This window comes from Schistocerca gregaria, chromosome 8, assembly GCF_023897955.1.
Source record: "Schistocerca gregaria isolate iqSchGreg1 chromosome 8, iqSchGreg1.2, whole genome shotgun sequence".
NCBI classification, from domain to species: Eukaryota; Metazoa; Arthropoda; class Insecta; order Orthoptera; family Acrididae; genus Schistocerca; species Schistocerca gregaria.
The window spans coordinates 64,191,428-64,210,286 of record NC_064927.1 but is presented as its reverse complement, the minus strand read 5'-3'; the positions used below and the strand labels follow the sequence as shown (position 1 = coordinate 64,210,286).

At 37.8% G+C, this 18,859-nt stretch overlaps 1 protein-coding gene across 1 annotated transcript in view; it reads right to left on the bottom strand.

Moving 5' to 3' along the window:
- LOC126284439 (T-box transcription factor TBX15-like) overlaps positions 1-18,859 on the bottom strand; it is a 376,832-nt gene that overhangs the window by 19,405 nt on the left and 338,568 nt on the right. The window contains exons 5-6 of the mRNA XM_049983360.1: positions 9,912-10,073; positions 5,862-5,926 (exon numbers count right to left, since the gene is read on the bottom strand). Coding sequence (XP_049839317.1) covers positions 5,862-5,926; positions 9,912-10,073 — 227 coding nt within the window. The remainder of the gene's footprint in view (positions 1-5,861; positions 5,927-9,911; positions 10,074-18,859) is intronic.

The window sequence follows — 18,859 nt, the reverse complement described above, 5'->3', positions numbered from 1 at the left end:
GCCACGAATTCCTTTCCTGTGCTAACCTCTTCATCTCAGAATAGCACTTGCAACCTACGTCCTCAATTATTTGCTTGATGTATTCCAATCTCTGTCTTCCTCTACAGTTTTTGCCCTCTACAGCGCCCTCTAGTACCATGGAAGTCATTCCCTCATGTCTTAGCAGATGTCCTATCATACTGTCCCTTCTCCTTATCAGTGTTTTCCACATATTCCTTTCCTCTCCGATTCTGCGTAGAACCTTCTCATTCCTTATCTTATCAGTCCACCTAATTTTCAACATTCATCTATAGCACCACATCTCAAATGCTTTGATTCTCTTCTGTTCCGGTATTCCCACAGTCCATGTTTCACTACCATACAATGCTGTACTCCAGACGTACATCCTCAGAAATTTCTTCCTCAAATTAAGGCTGGTATTTGATATTAGTAGACTTCTCTTGGCCAGAAATGACTTTTTGCCATAGCGAGTCTGCTTTTGATGTCCTCCTTGCTCCGTCCGTCATTGGTTATTTTACTGCCTAGGTAGCAGAATTCCTTAACTTCATTGACTTCGTGACCATCAATCCTGATGTTAAGTTTCTCGCTGTTCTCATTTCTACTACTTCTCATTACCTTCGTCTTTCTTGATTTACTCTCAAACCATACTGTGTACTCATTAGACTGTTCATTCCATTCAGCAGATCATTTAATTCTTCTTCACTTTCACTCAGGATAGCAATGTCATCAGCGAATCGTATCAATGATATCCTTTCACCTTGTATTTTAATTCCACTCCTGAACCTTTCTTTTATTTCCATCATTGCTTCCTCGATGTACAGATTGAAGAGTAGGGGAGAAAGGCTACAGCCTTGTCTTACTCCCTTCTTAATACCAGCACTTCGTTCTTGATCGTCCACTCTTATTATTCCCTCTTGGTTGTTGTACATATTGTATATGACCCATCTCTCCCTATAGCTTACCCCACTTTTTTTCAGAATCTTGAACAGCTTGCACCATTTTATATTGTTGAACGCTTTTTCCAGGTCGACAAATCCTATGAACGTGTCTTGATTTTTCTTTAGCCTTGCTTCCATTATTATCTGTAATGTCAGAATTGCCTCTCTCGTGCCTTTACTTTTCCTAAAGCCAAACTGATCGTCACCTAGCGCATTCTCAATTTTCTTTACCATTCTTCTGTATATTATTCTTGTAAGCAGCTTCGATGCATGAGCTGTTAAGCTGATCGTGCGATAATTCTCGCACTTGTCAGCTCTTGCCGTCTTCAGAATTGGGTGCTTTTCCGAAAGTCAGATGGTATGTCGCCAGACTCATATATTCTACACACCAATGTGAATAGTCATTTTGTTGCCACTTCCCCCAATGATTTTAGAAATTCTGATGGAATGTTATCTATCCCTTCTGCCTTATTTGACCTTAAGTCCTCCAAAGCTCTTTTAAATTCTGATTCTAATACTGGATCCCCTATCTCTTCTAAATCGACTCCTGTTTCTTCTTTTATCACATCAGACAAATCTTCACCCTCATAGAGGCTTTCAATGTATTCTTTCCACCTATCTGCTCTCTCCTCTGCATTTAACAGTGGAATTCCCGTTGCACTCTTAATGTTACCACCGTTGCTTTTAATGTCACCAAAGGTTGTTTTGACTTTCCTGTATGCTGAGTCTGTCCTTCCGACAATCATCTCTTTTTCAATGTCTTCACATATTTCCTGCAGCCATTTTGTCTTAGCTTCCCTGCACTTCCTATTTATTTCATTCCTCAGTGACTTGTGTTTCTGTATTCCTGATTTTCCCGGAATATGTTTGTACTTCCTCCTTTCATCAATCAACTGAAGTATTTCTTCTGTTACCCATGGTTTCTTTGCAGCTACCTTCTTTGTACCTATGTTTTCCTTCCCAACTTCTGTGATGGCCCTTTTTAGAGACGTTCATTCCTCTTCAACTGTGTTGCCTGCTGTGCTATTCCTTATTGCTGTATCTATAGCGTTAGATAACTTCAAACGTATCCCGTCATTCCTTAGACTTTTGGATCCCACTTCTTAGTGTATTGATTCTTCCTGACTAATGTCTTGAACTTCAGCCTACTCTTCATCACTACTATATTGTGGTCTGAGTCTATATCTGCTCCTGGGCACGCCTTACAATCCAGTATCTGAATTCGGAATCTCTGTCTGACCATGATGTAATCTAACTGAAATCTTCCCGTATCTCCTGCCTTTTCCAAGTATACCTCCTCCTCTTGTGATTCTTGAACAGTGTATTCGCTATTACTAACTGAAACTTGTTACAGAACTCAATTAGTCTTTGTCCTCTTTCATTCCTTGTCCCAAGCCCATATTCTCCTGGAACCTTTTCTTCTACTCCTTCCCCTACAACTGCATTCCAGTCGCCCATGACTATTAGATTTTCGTCGCCTTTTACATACTGCATTACCCTTTCAATATCTTCATACACTTTCTCTATCCGTTCATCTTCAGCTTGCGACGTCGGCATGTATCCCTGAACTATCGTTGTCGGTGTTGGTCTGCTGTTGATTCTGATTATACATACGCCTATGACATGATATGAAATTACACATAATAACGTCACATTTGCAAGTGTCAGAGAATGCAAAAATGGTATTTTGTTGATTTTTAAGATGAATACAGTCAATAGTGACAACAACAAAAAATCGGCTCTCACAGGGTGTGAGGACAAGTTCAGTAAGCGCCAGTGGTTTGAAGACAGGTTTCATTGATGGTATCATCATGCACCACAATCTGTTTGGTGATACTTATTTGAAACTGACAGTGATTCCTACGTTGTTTTGGATTTGGCAGCTATTTCAGTAAATCACACAAAATGGTTTGGCAAGAGCACAGTATCATTCGGTGATTTCTTTTTGAATAAGGAAATGTGTGACAAGATAAAAGTGAAACTGGTTGCTGTCTATGATGAACTTGCATCAATGACAAAAATTTGGGGGTGGCAGGCAGATGTGGTTGCCAAAGAAATCATTTAAGGAGTCCATTACAAAATAGTCATAGATCATTTCACAACAGTGTGCAAAGTATAGGTAGTAGAGGCAAAGATATCTTAATGGACATGGAAATTAATATTTCACATGATACTTTGGCAATTAAAACACATTGTCAGCCTGATGGTAGTTGTGACTGTTAGTGGCACATGACAAGTGCATTCAAATTTCTATTATAAAGCTATGCTTGGAACAATTTAAGTGAGATCTGAAGTATTTTTCATGTTATCTCCATTGGTGAGACCTGCATTCATTGTTACAACCCAGATGCCAAGGAACACATAACATACTGCATTACTGCTGGTGAATCTGCTCTAAAAGAAAGCAAAGACTGTCCCATTGGTTAGAAAAGCTATAATAACTTTTTTTGCAAAAGGTCTCAAACCCATGAATTCTTAGAAAAAAGAAAATCTATCTCTGGATATTACTACAGTCAATACTGGACAACATTGTCAAAAAACTGAAGCAGAGACAGCTCCATTTGGCAAAGAAGGAAGTTCTGTTTCATGACTTTTGTAAAGTCAGTAAGAGGACTGAAATCATCTGTCAAGTTGCTGAGTGATCATTCTGGCACCAAAACAGAAGATGACAGAAAAAAGGGAAAAATACTGAATTCACTCTTCCAAAATTGTTTCACCATTTAAACTCTTAACAGAGTTCCTCTACTCAATAATCACATGAATGCCAAAATCACAATATTGAGATAAGTAGTCATGGAATAGAAAATCAACCATAAGTGCTAAACAGTGGAAAGACAACTATAGGGGATGAGATACATGTGAGGACCCACCAAGATTATGCAAGGGAACTTGCACTCCCCCTTGCAATGTGTTTTAGACTCTTGGATTAATTTTTGGAGAATGTAAATCTCCTCCATAAAAATCAACATGGGTTCCACAAACAGACATTTTGCAAAACTTAGCTTGCTCCTTTCATACATGAGATACAAAATGTCAATAGTGCCCAGATATACTTCTTGATGCTGGAAAGCATTTGATACCTTTCTTGCATTATTGTTTAGTGAATGAAATATCAACTTACCAAGTGTTGGATCATATGTGTATGATTGGATACAGAAGTTTCTTGCAAATAGAACTCAATACACCATTATAACTGAACAAAATCGAAAATGTAAAAGGGTCATTCCATATCAAGTCAACCAGGTGTCCTAGAGTTACCATCTTCAATTTTGTTGAGAAAACCTTTTACCATAGCTGCAGGCAGAACACAAAGGAAATTCTGTAAAGTTTAAACTGTTGGCACCAGAACTGTCGGCTTGGAAGCCACTCAGCCAATGTGAGTATTAATCGTCATGTTTGTGATCACTGTGTAAGTTGACTAACACAGTGAGAAATCTGAAGATTGATAATCTACTCAACTTTTGGAGCTGAATTCAAACATAACAATTGCTGTTCAAAGTGGCCAAAAAATATTTCCCACAGTGTGCCAACCCAGTTTCAACCATTAATATCTCCAACCTAAAATATTTTATTTCTCAATTTTTTACAAAGTCTAGGTATACATATGTGTTTGAAAATATTAACTTTCAAGGTTGTTTAGTTATCAAGATACCTCAACCTACACTGGGTGTCTTAAATTTTATTCTCAAATTTGACCAATGTTCAGGATCAATGATCTCAAAATGATGGTCAATCAATTTTTTCCTACCTAGTTCCACTACAAACTGCAAATTTTTATCTCCTAGGCACTGCTTTTGCTTGTTGGCAACTTTTGTTTAGGGTAAGGCTGGGCAAATAGCAGTTTTTGTGATCTTGCAAGACAATAAAAGATGTAGCAATGAGCCAAGATTTTCTTCCATACATGACTGAAGACTTCCACTAGCACAGGCACACCAATATGTATGTGTACTGCACAGTGTAGATACTGTTAGCACAAATGAAGTAGTGGACAATTGAAGTGACCCTAAAGGCATTTTCCATTTACTTGTTGACATGCAGTCAAATCATATTGTGGAAGACATTTCATGCTGTGACATCATTTGACTTTCTCAAATCTTTGCTGAAAAATTTATGTGTATCAAGAAGATTGCCAGGAAAATGTTCTCTATATTTGGGCCAATATATGTTTGTGAGCAAAGTATTTCTTGTTTGAAGAACAACAAGAGTAAATGTACGCCCCTACATGCTCTTTGACAGACACTAACTTGCAGCTTTAATTTTGAAAACATTTTCAGAAAGGGGTGATAGCATACATTTGTCTCCTTAAATTGATTCTAAAATTAAATGTGCTTTCATCTATAGATAATATGTAATTACCACAATACATATATTTATTAAAACAACAACTACTTTATTCAATTTGTATTTATTGATTTTTATGGTAAAATTCGTACCTTTTCTGAAATGCAATGCTAACTAATGAACACAATCATTTTAAAAGATGTGTCCCTCCTGTAACCTCTGTTTCCACAATGTGGCCCCTGAGCCACAAAAATTGTCCACCCCTGGTTTAAGGGGTGATATTAGCTTGTACACATGAAACTTTGTTGCAGCAAGTGCATATTTGATGTACATGGATTCATCAAAAACAATTTTTTTAAGGCCAGATAAACTGGAAATAAGCATTCTCTATGTAGTGAGTAGCAATCTATCCTTTCCATATTATTGTTATTCCATCCAGGACTTTCCATCATTTAATACACATGAGAATACAATAACTTAATGAAATCATAATGTTTTTTTTTTCTACACAACATTAGAGATTGAGTTAGAAACAAAATTGTAATAGATTAATTATTTCTTGCAAACTTTGGTTTAAAATTATATTCTTCTTTTTTGTTTGATATAAAGACTCTTCAGATTAAATGAAAGTTGGATATGTACCGTGTTCTCGATGCCTCCCGGAATCCTTTAGCAAAAGGGTTACTTGCAATCTTCAGACGAGTGATCTGGAACAAACAAAAGCACAACTTTTTAGTAGTGAAGATATGTGCACTGTATACCTTTCATACTACCAACAATAGTCATATTGACTAGGTTGCAATAGATATCCCAGATCTGAGACAGCTCTTCTACTGTATTACAGAAGAACTGTGAATATATTACATAGAAATGTGACATGTCTGAATGGGTGATACACATGATAATTCACAGCCACTGAATAATTGTGTGCATTTTGTCTTTCCAGAAATAAGCTCCCAATTTATTGAAAAAATATAGGAAATGAGAAGCTTTCTGGAGACACATAGTACCTCCCATCAGAAGTAAAAGTGTCATATGTAACTGAGGATGAGCATCTCTTTTGGGCAGAAAACATTGTCATCACATGAAGTGAGACCTTCACTTGCCTCTATATGCTCCATAACTTTCAGAATACATTTTCACAGGATGTGAAATACACACTTCTGCAATAATTCATTCTCCTGAACCTGCACTATTGCAATTCAATCAAACACAGCACCAGGAGTGATAAATCTGCATGGTAGAACTAACTATGGTTGCTTGTATATGTTACATCTGCAGTTTCCCTCTATTTGATACTGCCAGTACATCATATACTTAATCTCCTTCTTTCCCTCTTTATTTCTCAGTCAGTCACTGCACTTTTTTACCTGCTCTCTTCATTACTTGTTTTTTGTAACATTCCTCTCTCATCAGTTCTCCCACACTTATTACTGTCACACTCATCAGTTTAAATCTACCTGACTGCAATCAATCTGTGCTCCTCTTCTTTTTACAACTAATACAAACTCTGTTCATTTTAAAGTTTCTTCTAATTTTCACTGTTTACATTATAGTTACTTCTAAGTCTTGTAGTCCACATTAAATTGAAATCTTTTTACAACATCTCTGTTATTGTGTGAACATAGTGAAAATAAATTGATGAACCAAAATATTATAAATACTGCCCATTGTACTGAGTGCTGCATGGTGTGCTGCTTATTGAGAACTTGTGAATCCATGACACCTGGACTCACTGCTGTACAGCATCCCAATGGTGGACCAATGCTAACAGGGATATCATAATGTTTTGGTTCATCATTGAATAACTGTGCATCAGTGAATATTTGCAAATGTTTCTACTAACTTTGACAGATTGACATTGTCACTAGTTTCTTTATTTAGTGTTTGAACTGTGTCAGTGGATGCACAGAAGACTGGACATAGTGAATCTAACTTTTTCCTTGGACACTGCCATCATCTTTCTCTTTCTTGTTATTTTACACTCACAACAAGTGGGGTTTATGCAGTACTGTACAGGTCAATGTTAACTTGTTGACTTAGGGCCAGGACCTGTGTAAGGTGGTTGATTGAATTTAAATTTATGATTGTCACTATTGATTCTTGCTGCTATTACTTCCAGGGTATCAAATACTGTACAGTACGGAAGTACTGGATGAACCGGAGATGGAGACTGAAGACAGCTATATAAATAGTTTCCACTGTACCTCCTAGTAAAGCATGCCACAGCAACCTAGGCTGCAACTTCATTAATTCATTTATCTCGTTACATATACCTCCACAAGAAGGAGTGTGGATTAAGTCTACGTAGCCTATGCAGGGGGTTCCAAGACTATTTGCTCAAATTAATACAGGAAGTACAGAACATCAAAACAAATATATTTAGTTACAGTATAGATGATCCATGACAGCAATTTCTGATGCTACGGAAGATTTTCACAGTTAGCATGCTAATTACAGCAGAGGCATTCACAGGAATTGCTTGAATGCTGGACCACTGCTCTCTATGCATGCAGTACATTGTAGGACCACTGACTGTCATGTCTGTTTGAAGATTCCCAGTATGTCCACAGTGGTATCAACAGCAGCAGCAACTCTTATGACAAGGTCTCCTTATGTTTCCATAATGGTTTCATATAGCAACTGATTCCCATGCTTGAGATGAAGAAAGCCAGACAAGTGGGAGCAGGTGATCCGGGTAGCCAGGGCACGGCCACCTTTGCCGATCCATTGATTCCCGAAGGTGGTTCTCAGATGATTCTCACAGCAATAACGAAATCAGCTGGTGCCTCATCATGCTGGAAATACAACCTATTCTGGCAACACAGTCCACAAAGATCCGATATCTCAGTCTGTTGAGGTGTAGTGTAAAAATGTATGATCCAATCAACTTATCACCACTTTTGTGAAAAGATTGTGATATTTGTGAATGAATTGGCGTATTTACAAGCAGACCTCAGAGCCTACCATGCATACACAAAGCAGTTTTGGATGTCAGTATACATTCCATGTCAGTGACACCAACAACAGGTTACATCAGTGCCAGTAACAAAATGTTCCCTATCATTACAAGTTCACATCAGAGACCATATGTTTCTTAATGAAATATATCTGTTTTTATATCCTCTACCTTCTGTATTAATTTGAACAGTTTCGGAACACCCTGTATGTTAGCAAAAGACAAGCAAATGATAGAAACTTTACCTGTAAACTGCATTGAGTGAGTTTTGCATAGAAAATTACATTGTAATCATATAAGTACAAGTAGAGAACCTTCCTGTTTTAACACACACACACTACTAACTCTGTTCTCAGCACATTTTGCAGACAATATCCATATGTACCACTGAATGTAAAAGCATAGGCTACTCTCAAGATATGTCATAAATATTGTGATGCATGATAAACTAGCTTTTGCTTAAAATGAACTGCAAATTACCCAGACTAAAATCTTCCAATTTTTTGATTATGAGGGCCCTTGTGACTTCCAATAAACTTTAAACATAATTTCATACTTTTTCTTGCTTTCATCCTTAACATCAAATGTTTAATGCATTATCTCATTTGTAAAATAAACAGAAGTTTGAAACTGTTTTATACATAGGGTTTTCTCTTTACAGAATTGGTGGTTCACTAGTTTATGTCTATCGGAAATGATAAAAAAGGACTCCGTCATAATCCACATGACATCTAGTTAAAACAGGAACTTTTCTTTATTTGTACTTCTATGATTATAATGTAATTTTCTATCCAAAACTCACTCAATGAAATTTACAGATAAGGTTTCTGTGTTTGCTTGTCTTTTACTAATATACATGTTAATCCAAAAATATTTGTTCAGATTAAAACAGGAGGTAGAGAATATACATAAAAAAATTCATTAAGTAACATGGTCTCTGATGTCAATTTGCAACGATAGGGAACATTTCGTTATTGGTACTGATGTAACCTGTTGTTGGTGTCACCGACATGGAATGAGTACTGACATCCAAAATGGTTCTGTGTATGGATGGTAGGCTCTGAGATCTGCTTGGAAATATGGCAGTTTATTCACAAACATCAACATCTTGTGACAAATGTGGTGATATATCTGTGTGTGTGTGTGTGTGTGTGTGTGTGTGTGTGTGTCTAAAATTTGTTGCAAGTGACTAAGTTCTCTCATTCTCAAATACTGGATAAATATTATCTGCATATTTGCACTGCCTCAGCACATATACACAGTTCCTAACGGTATTACTTATCATAGGATGTTAAACATTAGACATAATTTTATACCTCTTCCTCTTAATTAGTAAATTATGAAGCATAGTGTAGACTTTTACCAATTGGACACTGCAATTACATATCCATCTTAGTAATTAGTAACCTCAAACAGTGCGAAAACCACCAAAGTGACTTTTGTACTGATACACTGATGAATAATTTTTGAGTAGCAGAATTTTTAATATTTTCTCTTACTGAAGAAAATGTTTTATGCAATGCTGTAGGCTATATTTTCAAGTATATGTAGCAGTTCAAGTTGAGTAATGGTGGAACACAAGAGGCAAATAAGCTGAGCAGGTGGGAAGATGGATGCTCACAAACAGACAGTGCAATACAGTATCTCTAGTATTATTCACAATATTGCTTATGTTTTCACTAGTGAACAGAAATCTTCCATGTTACCATGAGACAGAACTCAGAGAGCCTTGCCTGTTGGTTTTGATATGCGGTGACTGTTGTGAAGGCCGTCTCAGGGAATGTGTAAGTCAGAGCTCGTTCCACACTTGCCTGCTGCTCTGCTGGAGTCTCTAGGTCTGTTGTCTCCAATATATGCACTCTCGGCAGGTATTTATGCATTGAGTGCAAGGAAACCTAAAATGTAAATTTCAAGTTTATTCACTAGTGTTTGAATGCATTACATTATTTGTATCATTGTGTTGAAGAATTGTGTTAGCTTTACTCTATATTAATTTACCAACACCCATCTAGATGAACCATAGTATCTCATTCAGCTGCAATTAATATTAATGAATCAAAAATCAAGAATCTTTATTAGCTATTATTTATATGAAATTAGATAATCTTTATCATTGGTACCCAATAAAAATTAAAAAAACTATGAAAATAAGTAATAAATACAGTTCATATGAAAGTACTTACTAAAGACAGTAAATACTGAAACAGTGAATAGAGCGATTATTTAATCATTGTTTTATATAAATTCAACATATGAGCATAAATTGACACACAAGAAGAATTATTAAGGTAGGTGTCTAATGATTATTGTAAATTGGAAGGATATGTAAGATTGTGGCTGGTTCATTTTTCATACAAAATGTGTTTCTATTGACCAGTTACACATTCCTTGTTTGTGATATTTTAATGGCATTGACAAAGCAGACTGTGACAAGTTAATGTAGGTTTTGAGAGATTTTGTGTGAGTTCCTAGTTTTTGTGAGCTGGTGGCTTCATACATTTTAATTAGCCTTCATTTTGGTGGTGTATCTATGTATTTACTCCCTGGTGACATGTGTCATGCCATTGTTTCTGGCAGATCGTACACGTATGTAAGTGTACAGATTTACTGTGGTCAATTGGCTGAGCCTGCTAAGAGAGGGGAACAGTGATCCACAGGACTTGTCTCACACATTGTGCCATTGTGTATGAAATACCTTTTTTTTGTATTTTAAAATGTTGATAATGTGAGCAGTATATCTCCAAATGAAATGTGTGACAGCAAGAGTTCAAAACAAACAGCTCTAAGGAATGACACTGTGACTAACGCCTTCAAGTGGTGAATTAAATAACTTTACTCTGTGTAAGTTACAATTTACATGAACATCTTCAAGTACAAAAGTTGAAATTCATATCTGTATATAAGAAGTATAACAGTGGTATTGACTGCTTACAGTCCATAAATTACAGTAAATCTGATAGCAGTCCTTGGAAGCAATGTGCTCATCACAAACAGTATGTTGTGAAAACTCATTATTATACAGAACAATTATGCCAAGAGCTAAAATGTCATGATGTATTCATCATTCACTTTGGCTTGCAGCTACTCTCAGAACAGGCAAAATTTGTGGCTCAGGTGAAAGTAAACAAGCAGTTACATTTAAAATAGAGCACACACAAAAGCAATATTATGTGGATACAAGCAGTACAATCAGTGTATTAGTGTTGAGTGGATGGAAGCTTATTGATGAGCTATGACATGTCAACGAACACACACACACACACACACACACACACACACACACACACACACACACACACACACACACACACACATGCTTGCACACACATGAAGTTTAATCACAGTGTCATGTCTGCTGTACATCACATCTGTGGACACCACTTAACAAAAATCTTACATTGTTCCAAAATAGCCACTTTTCATCACATCTCTACGTTTCCATGAGAAATAAATGGCTTATGAAATATTTCTAAAGACATGGATGATGTGTCCTTGCTAGTTAAGTTTGCATTTCTAATGGTTTGACACATTTACTTTCTGTGCCCTTGGACATCATTAAATGGACACTATGTTCTCTCTGGATCATAGAGAAGTTTCTTTGATGAGGGCCATACAGCGAAGAAGCAAGTGCATCCTGTATAACATTGTCCAGAGCTGAGATGCCCTGATTTGAAGTAAGCACAGATATGTCATCACATCATTTGACAATCTGACTACATAATGACTGCATAACGAGCAATGATGAAAAAAGAGGATCCAAGGACAGTGCCCTGTACTATCTGTCTTATTATGACCCAGTAATAGGCCACTGAAAACAATGTATTATCACTAGTAACAATTTCAAAAACAAAATCTGTTATGATAGGAAAACTTTTTCACATATTACTCTTTATAGAAATCAACCATCATCCACCAAAATTTGTTTTATAATGACTGAATATACTAAATCTTTGTGACAAAGTTGTGTTGAAATCAAACCACAGCATCAGCCTGCAGTTTGTAACAGCAATATGTGAACCTCAACATTCACTTCTATGAACTTGACAAGCCACTATACAATGAGGTGATAAAAGTCATGGGATATGTCATTATATCATATTGTATCTTCTTTTGCCCAGCATAATGTAGAAACTCTACATGGTATGGAGTCAACAAGTTGTTGGAAGTCCACTGCAGGTGTAATGAGACAGAGTGGCAGCAGTTCACACACTGGACTGGCATTCGGGAGGATAATGGTTCCAACCCATGTCTTGCCATACAGATTTAGATTTTCTGTGGTTTTCCTAAATCACTAGAGGCAAATACCAGGGTGGTTCCTTTGAAAGAGCACGGCCAATTTCCTTCCCAATTGACATGATCCGAGCTTGTGCTTCACCTCTAATGATCTGAATGTTTCTTCCTTCCTTCCCGATATAATGAGCAGTACTGCCTCTGTCCATTATGTTGCCTGTGCATGAACTGACCTCTTGATTAAGTTCCATTAATGTTTGATAATATTCATGTTGGGCAATCTGGATGACCAAATTATTTTTCCGGCCAGGGTGGCCGTGTGGTTCTAGGCACTACAGTCCGGAACTGCGCGGCCGATACGGTTCGCAGGTTTGAATCCTGCCTTGGGCATGGATGTGTGTGATGTCCTTATGTTAGTTAGGTTTAAGTAGTTCTAAGTTCTAGGAAAGTGATGACCTCAGAAGTTAAGTCCCATAGTGCTCAAAGCCATTTTTGAACATAGTACTGCTGTCTATATTTTGTACGCAACTAAAGGCAATGCAGTGGATTTCTCACTCAGAAATTACCTATTTGCTTTAATTGTCAAGAATGTTCTTCAAACCAATCGTGAGCAACTGTAGGCCAGTGACATGGCACATTGTCATCCATAAAAATTTCATCCAAACAAAGTCCATGAATGGCTGCAATGGTCTACAAGTAGTCAAACATAACCATTTCCAGTCAATGATTAGTTCAGTTGGACCAGTTCCATGTAATTACTGTCCACATCATTAAGGAACCACCACCAGCATGCACATTGAGTTGTTGACAACTGGATCACAGTTATTGTCAGCTTTTACCAACTGAAATGGAGACTCATCTGACCAGGTTACAATTTTCCAGTTATCTAGAGTCCAACCGATATGGTCATGATCCCAGGAGAGGCACTGCACATGATGTCATGCTGTTAGCAAAGGCACTGACGTCAGTTGCCTAGTGCCATAGTCCAGTAACACCAAATTTCAGTCCACTGTCGTAACGCCATTGCTCTCAGTCATTAAGTGAAAGCCGTGGACCACTGCGCCTTGTCTGTGATAGAGGTAATGCATGAAATTTGTTATTCTTGGCACACTCTTGACACTGTGGCTCTCAGAATATTGAATTCCCTAACAATTTCGAAAGTGGCATGTCCCATGTGCCTAGCTCCAACCACCATCCAGTATTCAATGTGTTAATTCCCGTCGTGCGGCCAAATTGTGCCGGAAACCTTTTCACATGAATCACCTAGCTAAAAATGACAGCTTCTCCAGTGAACTGCCCTTTTGTACCTTGTTTATGTGATACTACCACCATCTGTCTATGAGCGTATTGCTATCCAATGATTTTTATCACCTCGTAATGTATATATGGGGTGACCAACTTTCCCGTATGTCCCGGGATCTCCCGCATTTGGATATTTTTCATAATGTCCCAACTCCCATATTTTCAGTCTCATTGGGCGTTTATCTCCAGTCTTAATGGTAGCGCGGTCTAAGGTGCCTTACCACAGTTTGTGCGACTCATCCTCCTCCTCCTCCTCCTCCTCCTCCCCCTCCTCCCTCCCCTCCCCGGTCGGAGGTTCGAGTTCTCCCTCTGCCATGGGTGTGGTGTTTGTGTCTCATCCTTAGCGTAAGATAATTTAACATTAAGTAGTGTGTAAGCCCAGAGGCTGATGACCTCCCACAGGCACAGGAACTTAACACAAATTTCCAAAATTTCCAGTTTTTAACTTTATTTTTTACATGTGTACAAATATTTTTCAAACATTTAAATTTTGAGCACACAGTCAAAATTTGTTGAAAAAGAGAACTGCTTCTATATTGACATTATGTCTCCGATAGTCTTAGAAACTGTGAACCGATGCTTCGTGATTAGGTGTGACTTGGTTTCAGTGCCAGTACTTACTGTGAATTGTTGTTCAAGATTTTATGATGGGCAGCGAGGATGAAGCTAAAATGCGACCAAAAAGCAAAACAAAGTATATGTGTAAATATCTTATGAAATGGGAAGCGTTATATTCCTGGAATGAACCAGCATGGTCAAATGCTAATAAAGCAAAGTGCTCAATCTGCAAATAAGAGTTAGCATCATCACGCATGTCGGCAAGAATGGTTGTGTACAGCAAATGAATACTCCAGGTAATAAATTATTACTATGTATTAAAAGAAAATCTTAATTCTACAGCACATAGTAATTGGCAATTTTCTGAGTTTTCTTCTTGTATTTGCTTGTAGGTCACAAAGCAAAGCAAATGATGTCACTACTTTGTCAAGATAAATACTGTCTACAGGGCTCCTCACATGAGCAAATGACGATGTGAAAACCGTTGCTGGTGAATTTTCATTAGTCTACCACACAGTACAACATGATCTAAGCTATAGGACTTGTACGGTGCGATCAAACTGTCAAAAAACGTGTCAAGTGAAGCTAATGCGTCAAAGAAAGTAATTTGTGGGCCAACTGAAGCTGGAAGGATCATAATGAACGTGTTGGTCCCAAGAAGTGTAAACCATTTTTTGGAAGTATAAATGACCCCAAAAGTGTAGCATGTTTATTCTAGCAACAGATGCCTCCATTCACCTGAACGGGAAAATGTTTCCAGTTGTAATATGATATTTTGGCCCTTTACTGGAATTGGAAACAAATTGTTGGATTTCATAGAAAAGGCAAGCAAGGACGTACCCAGGATCTGAACTGGGGTGGCTGGGGAAGGGGGGGGGGGGGGCACGTCATACTAGTCTCAGTAAACAAGGACTCCAGACAACATACAGCACCTCTTATTAAATAAAACAGTAAACCAGTGAAAAACTGCTTGTAATAAACACTTGAAATACAAGAAAACAACTTGTACAATCCGAGAAAACTTGTAGCATTTCTTATTAAATAAAACAGTAAACTAGGAAAAAAGTGCAAATATCTTCTCGGGCAGGGGGGAACTGCTACCCCCCCCCCCCCCCCCCCTCCTGTGCCCCTCGCTGGGTACACCCATGCGGGCAAGGCAGCTGAAACTGCAGTGGATGTCCACAGGCCATTAAAAAACTCTTTGAAGCCAAACAATTTGAATGTCAGTAATATATTATCATACTGTGCTGAAGGTGCCAATATAAGTTATGGCAAGCACGATTCAGTCATGAAACTATTAAGTAATGAGAATGAAAGAAATCCTCAAAGCCCGGTGTTTTAACCATATGCTTCATAATGCCATGAGATGTGCATACAGTTGTTTAAAATATCTAGAAGTTGAAGTGGTAGTTCTGGATATATATAGTGTCTTTTACTGTTCGACAAACGAAGGGAAATGTTAAAATCATTTTTTTTAATTCGGTGATGTGGAATGTGTGAAATCCTGTTACTTGTAAATACTAGATGGTTCTCACTCACATCTGCTGTAGAAAAGCTTTTAAAAATTGGTAGCCTATAAACAGCTATTTTAAAAGCATAGATGATTCAGATTGCCCTAAAGGTTTGAAAAAGTATTTCTGCAATGAAAATATAGAAGTAGACACAATTTCTCAGGCTTATATAAATTTCTTTGTGAATACTTTAAATGTTTTCTTTCAAAAAGCAATGTATTTGACGAATTCTTATCCTAGAATTATAGAATCTCATAAAGCTTTACAATTATTAATTTGTAAAGTTAGACAAAAAAATTTTTTGGATAGTGGTACTCAGAAATTGTTAGTCACTGTTCTTGATTCAAATCCAAATTACACTAGTGAGAACAACTCCATTGAATTCTACGATTCCTTAAATTCTTACTTAGTTAACAAATTTGATGATAGTTTAAAGAATTTAATCCCACTATACCGAAAGAGTGAATTAACATTCAATGACATGCATGAAGTTGTGCACTGTGTCAAGCTGGATTGTGTGAATGAAGATGAATTACGTGAGGAATCTTGTAGTTCTAATGACACAATTTAATGTGCTGTTTCTTTGAGGGTAGTGTTAACCAGAAATGGATAAAAGTTTTAACAACTTTGAAATCAAGTAATGTGAATATTAAAAGCTTGGGTAGGCTGGTAGGTTATGTCATGAGTATTCCAGGAAGTAATGTTCACACTGAGAGTATTTTATCTTATGAATAATAAGTGGAGAGATGTGAGGAATAGAAGTAGTGCAAACCTAATCAAATCTGAAATGCAATTTGACATGAATTTTCCTTATTCATGCAGTGAATTCTTTATATTTGCTGAAATGATATAAAACTACTGACTGAGGCAAAAATCTGTTGCTAAATATGTTTCAATTTTTGCAATGTGTAATTAAATAGTTATCTTTTACAAACACTGCTTTGACTTTTGGTGAGATTTCGCTGTGCTCTTAATCTCCCTCATTTTTTTTTTTTTTATCAAGGATGTAAGTATCGCCCTTGTCTTTTAAAAAAAAGTGGTCACTCTATGTGTGTAGCAATGGACATTATTTTTTATGCCCTATATTAAGGTTGCCCTTCCATTCATGGTTGGGGCACGAGAATATTTGCTTGAATGTCTTGATGCGAGCTGTTATTAGTAAGATTTTATGTGTGCAGTCTCTGTATGGCTTGTTGCGGACTGAAGAAATTTCATACATTCTGCATTGAAAACTGGCTATCGGAATTTTCGCGAAACATTAGACATCTTTTTTCGAGTGTCTGCCATACGGAATTTTTCTGCATTTATGTTAAGCATAAGCGTCCTTGCATCTTGCAGTATCCATGTCAGCAATTATAGAGATCCAATGGAAGTTCACAACTCAAAACAGGATTAAAGTAACTGAGGTACATCTTTCAAGGAAATACAGCATTGGAGAGGGTCACCTCTGTTGCTACATCGACCCGTGGCTAAATTTCCAGAGGGGGAAACATATACGCCTGCAGCGCTTGAAATTAAATCGAGCCAGGAAATAAAGCAACGTTACATTAATTTAAATTTACAACATGTTAATTCGTACTAATTGCCCAAATGCGAGTGAAGAACCTCCTTCGATCTCATTCTATCTAAAACCGTTTTTGCGCAGACTATATAAATCAGTGTCAATTGCTAGGGAAAATCTTGAAAGACTGAAGAGCGGCCGAAACTTATTACTAGGTTGTTTCGTAAATATGGTGTGTTGTGCACTCACTGTAAACTGATTGTTGCCTGTATCATTCAGGTTTATCGCCGCAGTAGACTGCGTTACAGATCTGTGGTAAGGCCTGGGCAGATAGAATTGATTCTGAGGAAAGTAATTGGCACAAAAAGTTGATTTTTGCATATCTTATAGTTTCATATGACAGCTTAATGGTGAAATGTCTACTTTTTTCGGTATTCAGTGTTCAGTGTGAGAAACTAGACTCTAGCTCCATACCTGCGAGCGACGCTACGGACCCGGAACCAATGGCAATCCTAGACGTGTTTTGAACCGCCGGTGACCGCAGCCACAGTATAACCTTCTTTTCCTCACGTCGCGCGATTGTTTTCTGATTTTATTTATGTTCGGTTACACAAACCTTCTACAAGGATCCCCACTACTCGTGAGATAGATATATCGATACTCGAGGCGTCATCATGACAGCAGTGTTGTCGAGCTTATATACCTAACGAGGGATTGGCGACAGATTTGGTGAGCTGTCCATACGCCTCTCCTTGCCACCACAGCCAGATCGTCTTGGTATACATTAATCGACCGCAAGACAGTGACCTGCCGACGATTGTACGACATTCACATAGTAGATTCCCAGATTTGCCTTATATGTGGCGTCCAGGACACCGACGAACATTCTCTGCAGTGCGGTGAAGCACGCCACGCGTCATGCCACTTCACCGATGACTCCACGATCGCAACGGACGCTCTATTTTTCCCGGACTCTGTCTTTTTCCCCTCACAGAAAACGTCGGCAATCCGTCGGACCGAAGGACACGTATCGCACTACGTGCTCTCGCGGACCGTGATATCGGCATCGGCACGAAATCATCCGACATCACTCTAAATAGAACACGCACTTTGCAAACTTTCTAGGCAGCATGGTTAATGACCCCCGGGGCGGTGGGAGGTCACAGGTTTACGCGGGCTAGGATATTCGTCTCAGTGAAGTGACGAGGATGTCAGTTCGGCCTTATATTTTGGTCGTTTCTTATTCATGCGTGCTTATTTTTCCCTGGGATATGAAAACTAAATAAAAAGTAACAAAAAATAGTTAAATAAAGGTAAAATATCGCCTACCAGGGGTCCCGAGTTCAATTCGCAATGACGCCCAATTGTTATTACTTTATTGTGCGAGGAAGTGTTAACGGGGCAACATGTTTATGACATGTAAAACGCCTGTTTGGCGTTTACATAAGAGTTCCCTTGGTCGTCTGCTTCCACTTCGATTGTTTGAAAGTAGCAAACCTATAGAGTACGTTTGTAGTTTCACAGAATATACAATCAGAACAGAAAACTAAAGAAACAATTGCATCACACGCGAGAAAGT